This window comes from Sinohyriopsis cumingii, chromosome 2, assembly GCF_028554795.1.
Source record: "Sinohyriopsis cumingii isolate HCF-2022 chromosome 2, ASM2855479v2, whole genome shotgun sequence".
NCBI classification, from domain to species: domain Eukaryota; kingdom Metazoa; phylum Mollusca; class Bivalvia; order Unionida; family Unionidae; genus Sinohyriopsis; species Sinohyriopsis cumingii.
Genome location: NC_142962.1, coordinates 84426887 through 84439636, shown reverse-complemented (window position 1 = coordinate 84439636; position 12750 = coordinate 84426887). Strand labels below are relative to the sequence as shown.

General features: G+C 34.4%; 1 protein-coding gene across 1 annotated transcript in view; it reads left to right on the top strand.

The window, feature by feature from the left end:
- The window catches only part of LOC149805302 (uncharacterized), a 192644-nt gene extending 180274 nt beyond the window's left edge, over positions 1 to 12370 (top strand). The window contains exons 57-59 of the mRNA XM_089933948.1: positions 3347 to 3678; positions 4944 to 5142; positions 11494 to 12370. Coding sequence (XP_089790074.1) covers positions 3347 to 3678; positions 4944 to 5142; positions 11494 to 11783 — 821 coding nt within the window. The 3' untranslated portion in view covers positions 11784 to 12370. The remainder of the gene's footprint in view (positions 1 to 3346; positions 3679 to 4943; positions 5143 to 11493) is intronic.
- The last annotated feature ends 380 nt before the right edge of the window (positions 12371 to 12750 follow it).

Here is a 12750-nt window from a genome sequence, read left to right as displayed (position 1 = left end):
AAAGCATGAAATTTCCTGCTGGTGTCATCGTTCATGCACAGCAAAAGGGATGGATGGACAAAAATGGAACAATTGAATGGTTGGAGAAAGTATGGAACAAGAGATCAGGTGCAATCCTTTGGAAACCTTCAATGCTTGTATGGGATATGTTTCGTGCACACAAGACCGATGAAGTAAAAAAGGCCGCAAAGAAAATGAAAACAACACTGGCTGTGATACCAGGAGGTTTAATGTCAGCGTTACAACCTCTTGATGTCTGCCTTAACAAACCTTTTAAGGACAAGTTATGAAAGATGTGGGCAGAATGGGTTTGTTCAGAGTCTGTGAAAATGACAAAAGGCGGGAATTTAATGAGGCCAAACATCGATTTGGTCGCCAAGTGGGTAAAAGAAGCGTGGGACTCAATTCCATCAGAAATGATTGCAGAATCATTCAGGAAGTGCTGTATCAGCAATGCCATGGATGGAACAGAGGATGATGCTATATTTCAATCCGACAATGATGAGGAGAGTGAGAAGGAGAACGACACACTATCAGATGACCATGATGACAATGACGATGTATATGATGAAAGCACGCCCATAACAGAAGCTGAGTTTCGTGAACTGTTTGGCAAGTCTGATACAGAGCCAGATTTTGAAGGATTCTAAAAGTGATAGAACTTTTATAATTCATGATTTTAGAATGAGGATTAATTAAATTTCCATTAAGACTTAAACACTTTAGAATTGTTTTTATTTCAACATATAAATTAGCTTTCTTACTTCCATTTTATTTAATAAATTAAATGTGATTTGCCTAAATAAACGTATTCAAAACTCACTTTGTGCATCTTGTGATGTACCAGTAGTCTAGAAACTATGGGTCGGCTTATACGCGGGTCATGCACTTTATAACAGTTTTACCAATTCAGTTTTAGGGTGTCAGCCTATACACGAATGGGCTTATACATGAGTATATACAGTAGGTTCAACCAAAACATAAAACTAAAATAGACTGATGATAATCTGAGGGAATCTATATTAAGAATACAGTGGCATCATGTGGGGAGTGCAGACCGCACCAGGTGATACCATCAGCGGGGACAACACCAAAATGATTGTCTATACTTATACTATTTTTGAAATTTTGTGCAGGAAGGGGGTCCAAGGGGGTGACACCATGAGTTGCTGCACATGACTGTCTAACACTTGGATAGGGGTGTTGTACATGTACCTTGAAAATGAGTGGCAGACAGGGAATTATGCAAGAAACTATTATTAGCCTCATACTTGCTGTGTTCATTGAACTTGTTAGAGGATCACATGGGGGGAGGCATGGGCAGAACTGTTCCTATTGGTCGGCATTGGCAGAATTCAAAGAGATAACCAAATTAGATAATCTTATGTAACATTGCATGTTCAGTCACTTCCAGTTTTTCAAATGTGCAGACAATGAATGTAGAGTTTCACTTCTGTGGCTTTTCAAAGGCACAGATAATGGATTTAGAGCATCAGCATCAAACTTTTCTTACGGATTTCTGCTGGCCCATCACCACCCATTAATGAATCATCATGGTTTGTGCGCTTACAATGATCATGCACATGGGGCTACCATGGGATAGGATATTTTTCCCCAATTGGATACTCATAAGCTATACTAATAGTGGAAAGGTCATGCCCATTAAATACATTTCTTTTACAGTTAAATGGGAAAAATTTAAGAATATTTTCTTCATGCTGGAATCAGCCTAGCTCTATTCTACAAATCTGGGATCAACCCAGAATACACTCTTTATGTTGGGATCAGCCTAGCATAGATTTAGTTAAGATGGCATCAACCCATAATACACTTGAATGCTGGGATCAGCCTAGCACAGATTTTACTTAGCTGGAATCAGCCTAGCACAGTCTACGGAAGCTGGGATAAGCCCAGATTGCACTTTAATGGGATCAGCCTAGCACCAATTATCCTTGAGCTGGGATCAGCCCTGTATACACAATAATGCTGGGATCAACCTAGCATAGATTTACTTGATGGGATCAGCCCAGAATATACTGTAATGCTGGGATCAGCCTAGCACAGCTTTTACTTGAGCTGAGATCAGCCCAGAATACACTGTAATGCTGGGATCAGCCTAGCACTGATTGTTAATCAGTCTTTTACACTGAGCTGGGATCAGCCTAGCACCAATTGTACTTTGAGCTGGGATCAGCCCAGGATACACTGTAATACTGGGATCAGCCTTGCACTGATTGGGAATCAGTCTTTTACATTCAGATTCTAGCCCATGAACAGCCCCACAGAGAGAGCCAAATATTTTTAAATATTTAAATTAAGTATTGATGTTATTTTAGTTAGGAGTTTGATGTTGTAGAATATTGGTAATAATGAATAGTAGCATGTTTGAGAGAAAGGGAGAGAGTGAGTGAGAGAGAGAAACAAATGCATATATTCATGTATCCTATATTTCTTACACTGCACGTATTAAATCTGTTCTCATACAATTCAGTATTGTTTTGTTGTGCATTTTCAGAATTACTTTTATCAATAAAAAGTTGTAACTCATGAGCACGTGGATCAGTTTAAATGAAACATCTATGTGCATCTAGCTAAAATGAGATCTGGAAGAATGCAGTTTGGTAATATTTCTGGAATAAACAAGGATTTCAGAGACATTAATCACGATTTGTACTGTGCAAGCCTGGTTTCCTGGGTAAACTCATACCAGCCCATGAATTCTGAAGTCTTTATTTACATTTATTTAATGTAATGTTGAAAAAATCAGAAAATATGCACATACAAAGTGTTGGGACTCCAAAAATGTATTTTTTTACATGCATATAAATCGTAGGACTCCAAAAAGAATTCATTTATTTATGTTCTAGGATTTACAACCATTATCAATGTCAACAAAAAAACTAAAATATGTTAAAGTTTAGACCTTGGCTCATGGATAAACCCATTTTCTTGTAGCCTGGAAATTTTTAATAAATCATTCAACTTATATGCAAGCATATACAGTACTTTTTATAAATCATAATGAAGTTCAGACATTTCAATCTGAGAAATGCTTGCTTGTACATTTTATTTTGTGGTCAATGTCAAGTCAAAAAATTTTAATTAAGGTTTAGGTTAAATTTTATTTTTCTTCTTCATAGCATACCACCAGTCACGTCACAACAATATTTTGGTTAGGTCAATCATTTTTTGGATCCATTGATTTTTTGCCTGCTTCTTTAAATTAACAAATTTAAACACACTAGCACAAAAATGAGTCTAAAACAGAACAAATTATGTTTTCTTCATGACATATATCTACAATAATAAAACTATTAGCTGATTGAGTTTCTTTGATTATTTTCAGGCTCAAATGAATATGGTACTGACATACAAGATTTTGTGGATGTTGATGTTCAAAAAGCCAGCTCATTAAGGGACTGCACTGATGACCATCTCATTGGACTTACAATATATAATACAATCAGGTGTAAAAATAATGCTGGATTAACAATTACCCGCTCCACTGATGGGGTACATATCACACAGTCTGTTTTACCAGCACCAGGAGTCAACATTGAAGTACTTGGAGCATCAAAAACAGAATACCCTGTTCAGGATTCCTTTTTCAGTGATCCCACATTGGTAAGGCTACGCTGGACAGGATTTGAAGAGGGTACTGGAATTGTTAGCTTTCTTGTGAGTATTGGACTAATTTTCTTTGAGTAAATCATATTTATGATATCACAAACTGCTGTTCAAAGGAAGAAAACTTTACAGCTTATAGTGATTTAGTTATTAACACATCAAGTTTTAATTCCTCGCATCAGTAAAGGTACTAGTTATCATTGGCACTTATTTCATTTGCTAAATTATGCAAAAGGAGTTCTCACAACAGTCGGTAATATATAGTGATACAAATTAATACAACGCAACAATGGTAAATGCCCCCCCCCCTTTCCATAGGATGTGCTAAAAAATAAAAAATAAGTTTCAAAATGGAAGAGACATATGCAAAGCAAGTAAAACATTGTGTTACCAAACTTTCAGAAAGATTACAATCTTTAATGCACCTACATCAAATATCAAGGCAATTAAAGCATGGTGTTACCAAACTTCTAAAAGATTAGAGTTTAATCTCAAATGCACCATTATCAAATGCCAATTAGTCATTGTACTGTCAGAAAAAAGTGTTCCCTTTAAATTTTGAATCTAAGGAATATGTATTAGTTTAAACACCTTGTAGCCTTCATGTATATTTTGAGAAAAAACTTTATATTAAAAAAAATCATTCAGTGTTGAGTTGGGTGAGCTAAACAGAAAACTGTTTGTAGAGATGGGAATGAAGATTTGGTTAAGATTAAGGATCAGATTTTACCTATACACTGTTTATCAAATAAAAATGAAATTATATTAATGTGTATGTTTTGCTTCAATCCCACAGTTGCATTAGGGATTATCTTTCAGGCTATTGTTATGAGAGTTTAATAAAGATTTTTTTGATCAAGTCTAGCATTTAATCTGGAGAAGTTTTGTCAATTCCATAAATCATCTCTTTTCATTTCTCCCACCAAAGGAAGAAGAGATATGTGTGTTTTAATAACCTGATGATTAATTATAAATAATTCTATAAAATGTACAGAGTTTGTGGGATTTTCTTTTGTTTTGAGAGTGGGCCAGTTGCATTCCTTATAAATATTGCATGCATGGACACTTCTGGTCAAATCTTTAACTCTCGAGCTTCTAACTGTAATCTGTCTGGGTCTGCATTAGAACATCCATTGCAAACACCATGTTTTCATGTATTAGCCAAAAATCATCCATGTCTTCTTTGCCTAAAGTATGTTTCCATGCTGTTCCAGGATACTAGGTACTATCTGTGGACGAATTTTGCCCTTATCTTTTATTAAATTTATCAACCCTTCCATTTCTACAATGATTTCACAATTGTGCATTATACATAGGTGGACCTGGAAAGTTCAGATACACATCTGTCTGAAATTGTTCTTGGAGAAGTGGACAGCTACACATATGCCACATTTCAAGGACTTCACCTGATGGATGGGGTGTACATGGTATCGGTAACAGGCATCAATGAGGCAAAAACATACAGCGAAAAGATTTCTACAAATATAACCCTATTTACACAGAAACCAGAGCCACGTGAGTATTATTAGGAGAGGTTTAGTGGTCACTGATTACATCTGTCTATATTTTAATCAATTAATTTTTGTAAAGTTAAGTTTAAGAATATGCAGCCACTTTCAGGTCCATATTTAATAAATTCACTTTTTCATCTGAAGTATATGAAATAATTAACTCCAATGTAGAGGGGTTTAGCTCAGGTCCATTTGTAATCTCATATGCAAAGAATATTAAACGAATATTCAAGAATGTTAAAAAATAAAAGAATATTAAAAGCAAATGAAACTCTTGAATTTTATAGTGCTTGGGCATATAGAAAATATGAATTTTTTAGATTTTAGCTCATCATGAAGTCATTTTGGACCCCAGTGTATTAAACATTATTTGCATTCTAAAGTTACAGTACATTATCTCTGCCTTCATTTTCTTGTTAAATTAAATGGTGATTCTATGCATTTTGCAGGAAAAGAAAGGGTTGCACCTGTTCAGATATCTTTTGTCACATCTTTTAATTTTCGTCTTGCCTGCAAAGCACACATTGATGACTAAGGCAAATTGTCTGATGGCTAGTTTTGTGTGCAATTATAACTGTCTGTTTCTTACCTGAAAAGTAAAAACTTCCAGACACAGGTCATCTTGACCCATATTTCACACTGTTTATCCTGTTATGCTTTTATTGCAGGGTCCATTTGACAGTTTTTGCTGCATGTCTAATTGTGAATTGAAATGTTTACATGCATCTTGAGTAAAACTACACATTATATATATATATATATATACCGTATTTACCGTATGTTTTCGGACTGCAACAAATAATTACTTTTTTTGTCGTCCGAATACATATCAAATTCTTTAATTAGGTGTCCGAAAACATACATTTGAAGATAGATTTATCCCCCCCCCAACGATGTCTGTAACGAAGTTACCGTTAGCTCACATGACAACGTGCTGCCATGAAGTAAAACAAATATTTTGTCAAGCACCACGGAAAGGATAATGAATGAAAATTAGGCATTAATTGCCTATTTTGTCTATGGGATACATGTCCATCCACCAGAAAACACAGCCATACATGTATTAGAGCCACGATTGTGTGCGTATTTTCCAAAAGAACCGCCATATTACTATATAATCTTGCAATCCACAGTTTAACCCTCTGCTAATCGGTGATCATTAAAATCTACATTACCAACACGCGCAAGCTTAATTTCTGTGTAATTAAGATATTAATGCAAACTAAATAAAAAGATCTTGGAATTATAATTTTTAAGATATTTATGACAGAAACATTAGTATCGAGAGTAGAAATACCGGTACATGTATGATGGCTAATCTTAGAGCACCAAAGGTGAGAGGCTTCATATGGGGTGAGTGTTGTATGCAAGCATAGGAAGGGTAAAAATAACAAGCAAGTTGCAATATATGAGTCGGCGTGTTTAATACATTGGTATTTTTTTTTTAAATAAAGGTGGTCTATTTGTTGTGGTTCTCTCTTTTTTTTCTCCCCACCTAGCCGAGGGTAGCTTCAAAATGAGTAGAGCTTGCTGACTCGAAACAATCGACTGCTCAAAGATTGTTTTGATGTACCGGTATTTCGGAGATTTCAAGGTGTCTAGGTGATAATTGTTAATAATAAAACTTGAGGGATTTCTTTGACATGTTTGTTTGGAAATAAAATGCAGCCATCTGGATTTCATTAAAAGAGCACATGATGTACCGAACATTTAGCACCCACAATCAATATTTATCGTCTACAAAGAGGTTTACTACCAACAGAACAATAACTATGTTTAAACCTTGGTATATAATGCCTCAGGGATAAGGGGTTTGTTTTGTCGCACAATGCCAATGAATTTTACTAATCCATACCGACTCTCCGATGTATTGTTTAATGATATAAAGCAGGGGTCATGGTTTCTAATCAAAGCCATAACTGTCACACCTGTTTGATGTGATTTCATGTATAACAATGTCTACACCAACAACCAATTATATTTTTTTAGCCTAATCAAGCTATTAAAATATAAAGTATAAATAAAATACCTACCACTATCAAAAGTATATACTGGATAGCTTTCGTTGTGAAACATAATATTGTTAGTACTCTAACAATTTTGATGGATAAGTTTATCATACGTTATGCAACAAGCGAGGAGGCACTGCCTAGTTTGTGGAGGGACTCCAAAGAGGCCAGTAGGCCGTCCACAGAAGCGACGTCGAATTAATGATTCTGAGGATGCATCACAAAAAGAACCGCCTACGAAGAAAGCTGCTCTAGATGATGAGTGTGATTATCTTGAACCCAAGAGTGCTCCACCCAGTTCTGTACGTGGTCACTATAAACATTATACATTAAAGCAAAAGCAGGATATCGTTAACAATGCAAAATGTCTGGGAATTAGACCTGCAGCAGAAAAATTCAAGATTCCAAAATCCACGGTGAGTACCTGGATGAAAATTGACTTTTCTGCCGATCTGAACTTGAACGGACATTTGCCTAAGTGTGGACGACCCATTTCATATGGACAAGCTATGGATGATAAGATAGCTCAATGAGTGCTCACTCAACCTGTCTTACAAATTCCAGTCAGTGTTGAGGAAATATGTATGTATGCCAAGGAGCTTGTCTCAACAGAATTTCCGGAGAGCAAATTCCATGCCAGTTGTTCATGGGGAGAGAGTTAAAAGCTTAAAAATTGATTTGCTATGTCACCATCTTTTTTTATATAATTTAAATTGGCATAACTGTAAATTATATCCTGGATAATTGTTTTAGTATTGATTATAGGTGTGTGAGTGTATAATGTCCGAAATGAAAGAATTATTTAAACGAGAATATGCTGGCTTTAAAAAGATAATTTATTTGTGTGTAGTTTTCTTTTTCTATACTTCTTAGTTTAAGCTGCTTGGTTTCAATGTTCTAAGGTGGCTTGTTGAGTAAGATTTGTGGGTCAGTGGTGCTTTCTGGGGGATTTCCCTGGTTCTTCCTCCACAATTTATACCAGCCGCCATGTATAGCCTATATTGTGCTGAAAAATGGCACAACAAACAATCAAACAAACCAGTAAGATTCCTTTTCTTTCCTTTTTATGGAACTCTATTTGGGATTGTGAGCAATTGCAATTAGGATTACATCTCTGAAAGTGTGGCTAGAGGAAGATTAATCCTTTTGTGTAACTTTTCAGTTTCTTCAACATACTTAAGTCCACAGATGTTACAAGTGATGAGATAAATTATATTCTCTGTTTTGCACATTCCTTTTGGCCCATTTATGTTTATATATATATATATATATATATATATATATATATATATATATATATATATATATATATACACACACACACACACACACACTGTGCTAATAGAAAGTTTTTCTAGACAAAGAGACATGTTAAAGCCAAGAGAGCACTAATTATAGGTAACCCAGACAATCTCACAGTTCCCCATTCATAGGTCACATGCTTTGCTTTATGCACAAAGTTTAGTGTTTGACAGAAGTATGATAAGCAGACAATCTTCATAAGGATAAGAGGCATATGTGGGGATAAATATTAATGATATGTGAGTCTTTCAACATCTTGAAATCAAATTTCTGCATTTCATCAGTGCGATCAGAGTTTCCTCAGGTAAATTAGATATTTGCTTTCACAAGCATGACAGGCACCTCACTTGGGGTACAAGAGGGGCCATGGGCTATGTGACTTCTATTTTAGTACTGATATATACACACACACACACACACACACACACACACACTGACATACATATTTACACTGGGGACAAAGGACAGAAACTGTCCATGGCAAAAAATCAGTGCCATATATAAAAAGTACAACAGAAATTGTGTCCTAGTATGTATGCAGGTACTAAAGGAAATATGTCAACAGAACAGAGAAGCTGGATAATAGACATGATTACTACTACAAATAATAATAATAATAATAAATGTAAAGAGATATTTACTTGGGTATGTACAATAAACTTATGTAACGCCGTAGCTTTGAAAAATCATCCTTTGTAGTACTAGAGCACAAAAGCTGCACTTTAAGTATGTGTCATGCTCAGTCATTGTGGGTATGTGAGAAGGCTTGCAAGTTACTTCCAGTGGGTCAGTGGTTCTTCCCAGGGTTGTACTAAGTTCTTCCTCCACCAGGTGTAATGACCACCATGTATACAAATGGTGAAAGTTCTCTGTCATTTGACAGAAATTCCATCCACAAAATGTCCTGTCAGCTTGATCTTCTGAATTTTGTTATTCCATTGATGGAAGGGTAGGGAGTGAAAGTGGTTGGAAAGTGTTTAGTAAGAAAGAAAAAAATCAATGCTTAGGGATACTTAATTTTAAACTTATGATTTAATGTTGAGCAAGCAAATGGAAATTTGTATGCAGTATTCAATACAAACAAGGGTCATTGGATGTATTCTGCTGAATCATGAGTTCATACTTCATACCACAATTCAGTGCCCTCTAGAAAAACCTGAATGCAGTCATAAACCTGCACTGCTATGTTTAACATTCTACCATTGTTTCACTATTAAAAAAGAAAAAGAAGAAAGATTTTTTAAAAAAAATTTGTTGCATTATCTTCACTTGGTAGTTGTCAGTCAATATGATTGGAATTTTGCCCATTATAAATTTGAAGACAATAACTGCATTTATTTTTTTTTTTTCTCTCCAGTTAAGTACATTTACAAATATATAAATGGCTAATGGAAAAACACATTCCTTTGAGTTGAAACTTCAAGCGTAACTGACTAATTCTCCCAACTGCTGGTCCTGTATGAAGCAAAAGGCATTTTCTATTTCAGTAGCTTTTTACTACGTATACACTCTGGATGCACAGTCAGTTAGAAGAAAAGAAAATAGAACCAGCTTGATCCCAACAGATTTGCATTGAGTAAAAAGTAAAACACTAAGCACTGCAGTTATATTAATATTTAATTTACTTGATAAAAGTTCAGAGTATCTGATAATATTTTTTGAGTTATCCATTGCAAGCACATTTTTCCTTTTTGATGCTTACTATTAGAGCATTTCTGAAATACATATACATGTACCAGGATTTTATTAGCAGTAATTATCTAGTTCATTGTCTGATAAAGGAAGCACTCCTTTTTCTTCAAAATTTACAGCATGAAATTTATGTATTAATGATTCAATGGATTGTGCATGATATTAAATAATCAGAATTTTGGATTGATCAGTTACAATTTTTCATGCAGACTTATTGTGTTAAAATTACCCATTTTTTAGCTTGAAAGGGGCTTCACCCCCTAAACCCTCCCACCAGGGCTTTGCCCTGGACCCATAAGTGGTCCTAGGCTTCCCCTTGACCCCAAGCCTACTTTTCAATATTTTGGTTTTTCCCAACTTTCCCCCATGTACACCCGATCAAGTGCTGAAAAATGGTGTTAAACCCATAAACCCGTAACAACAACAGCAGAAATTAGATAACCCCAAAATTAACATGGAGATTGGAAATTATATGAATTTAAGACTAATTTAATCAAGTGTATATAGCTCATAAGATTTGTCCCTGGAAAAAAATAAACATTTTTATGTTGCAAATCTACACAGAATGTACTTACACTTAACATACAGCAGGTGTCAGAAACATGGACTTCAGTGTTAATTTAAGAATGCCACTGGAGTGTACAAATGTAGATTTCCATAACCACCTCCTTTACTATATTGGATACATGTGCTCATCACATTATACTATTTACATGCAGCAATGACTGAAATATAAACCATGCAACAGAAACATAGCATGATTAACTGAAACATGAAAAGTAGGTCACAATGATATACTTTGGCTGGCTGGAAAGAATTGAGTTTCATAAGCAGCAAATGTACATCATGTTCCAATTTTGTACAGGTTACAAGTCATTATTGCAGGCAAGGCAAATATAATGCCATGGATGCATGAATTTTTTTATTGCAAAATGCATGGAAGGTCTTAAAATGATTACTGACCATGAAATTGAGTGATTTACTTAGAGATTGATGAATAAACTTAATTTATCAGGATAAAACAATGATATTACAGTGACTTAAACATTAAAGAAAATGCCTGATGCATATATTGTACCTTGCACACATAATTAAGGAAAATTATGTTTAATAGCTCCCATACTCATGGGATAAAATATTTAGACAAAGAAATTGGACTATTTAAATTTGGAATTTTAAGCATGCAGGATTCTTCTGACCTTGTGCTTAAAATAATGAAATGTGGATTAAATTAACTTTCTGGTAGGAAACAGTCTAGAAACAATCAATGCTGCATGATAGTAAATGTCATAACCATTAAAGCAGATGTAAAGTTTTGAAATTAACTGAATCTTTTCTATTTTTTAATGAAGGCAATGAAGACCTAAGAATGACCTGGGACAAAGTATCTGAGGCTGTGACTATTTCATGGGATGGTTTATTTCAATCTAAGTACCCTCTTTATTATGAGGTCAGCATTGGCTTCACCCCATCCAGTGCCAATATCCTTCAGTGGCAGGAGACAAAGAACACCTTTATTGTTTTTACTCTACCTAGAAATGATGTTGGAGAATCTGGACGTAGAGTCTATGCTTCAGTGAGAGCCATTGCTGTTAATGGGCTGTTTGGCACTATTAACTCAGATACCTTCATCACAATTTAATTAAATTCCTAAAACATGTATGATGTAAGAAAATTTTTAATGCTTAAATCATTAGTTTATTATAATTATGCTTAGTTATCATTTTTACAATAAGGTTTTGTTTAGCAGTTCAGATAGTCCTACTAGATTTCTGCAATTCATGAATCAACAGATTTCGAACATGCACAATTTTTTTAATTAATTATATCTTGCAGATATTTTATACTTTAAAGTCATGTTGTCTTAAATAATTGTTCATTAAAGTTGTTAAACTCATTTAATTTAAACAACATTGAATTGGAAAGTACTTAGTAATGTCAAAACAGCTAAGCAGAAAATCCTAAACAGATGGGTATTAATTGGTGACAGATAAAAAGTATTTACACCAAGGAGTTCCATTTTACTTTCTAAAGATTTGTATAGATATGCTCTTCAGTTATTGCTTTAATATAAGTGATCTTTTATTTTGTGAACTTTATTCACTGTATAACTTTTATATCTTACCTGTTCATGTATGCTATATATGTAATTTTAATGCTCTCTTGATCAGCTGATCTGATATGTATATATATGAACCATATCCAAATAAAATAAAGTTTCTACCTTTTCATCTGTTTAATATATTAAACACTCATTAAAATCTTTAGTTTAAACATGTTGTGCTGTGAAATCTGTGAAATACAACCACTGTTATGTTTCCAGTTACTCTACCTGAACAGTATCAATCCACACATGAAATGTGTTAACAAATATAAAAATATGTTCATTTTTGTATGAATGCAGTTATTATTTTGACAAAATACACAATTTGAGCATGATGTGTACAAGCTAAGTTTGTGAATCAGTGCTGCCACAAAATTATTGCAAAATTTAAGACCTTTCCTTTCACTTTAGAATGCAACTGTTATCACATTGTCTCAGTGTGGAGAAAATCCATGCAAATGAATGGCTTTTGTGGTTTATAAAGATATATAATAAAAAGTTGATA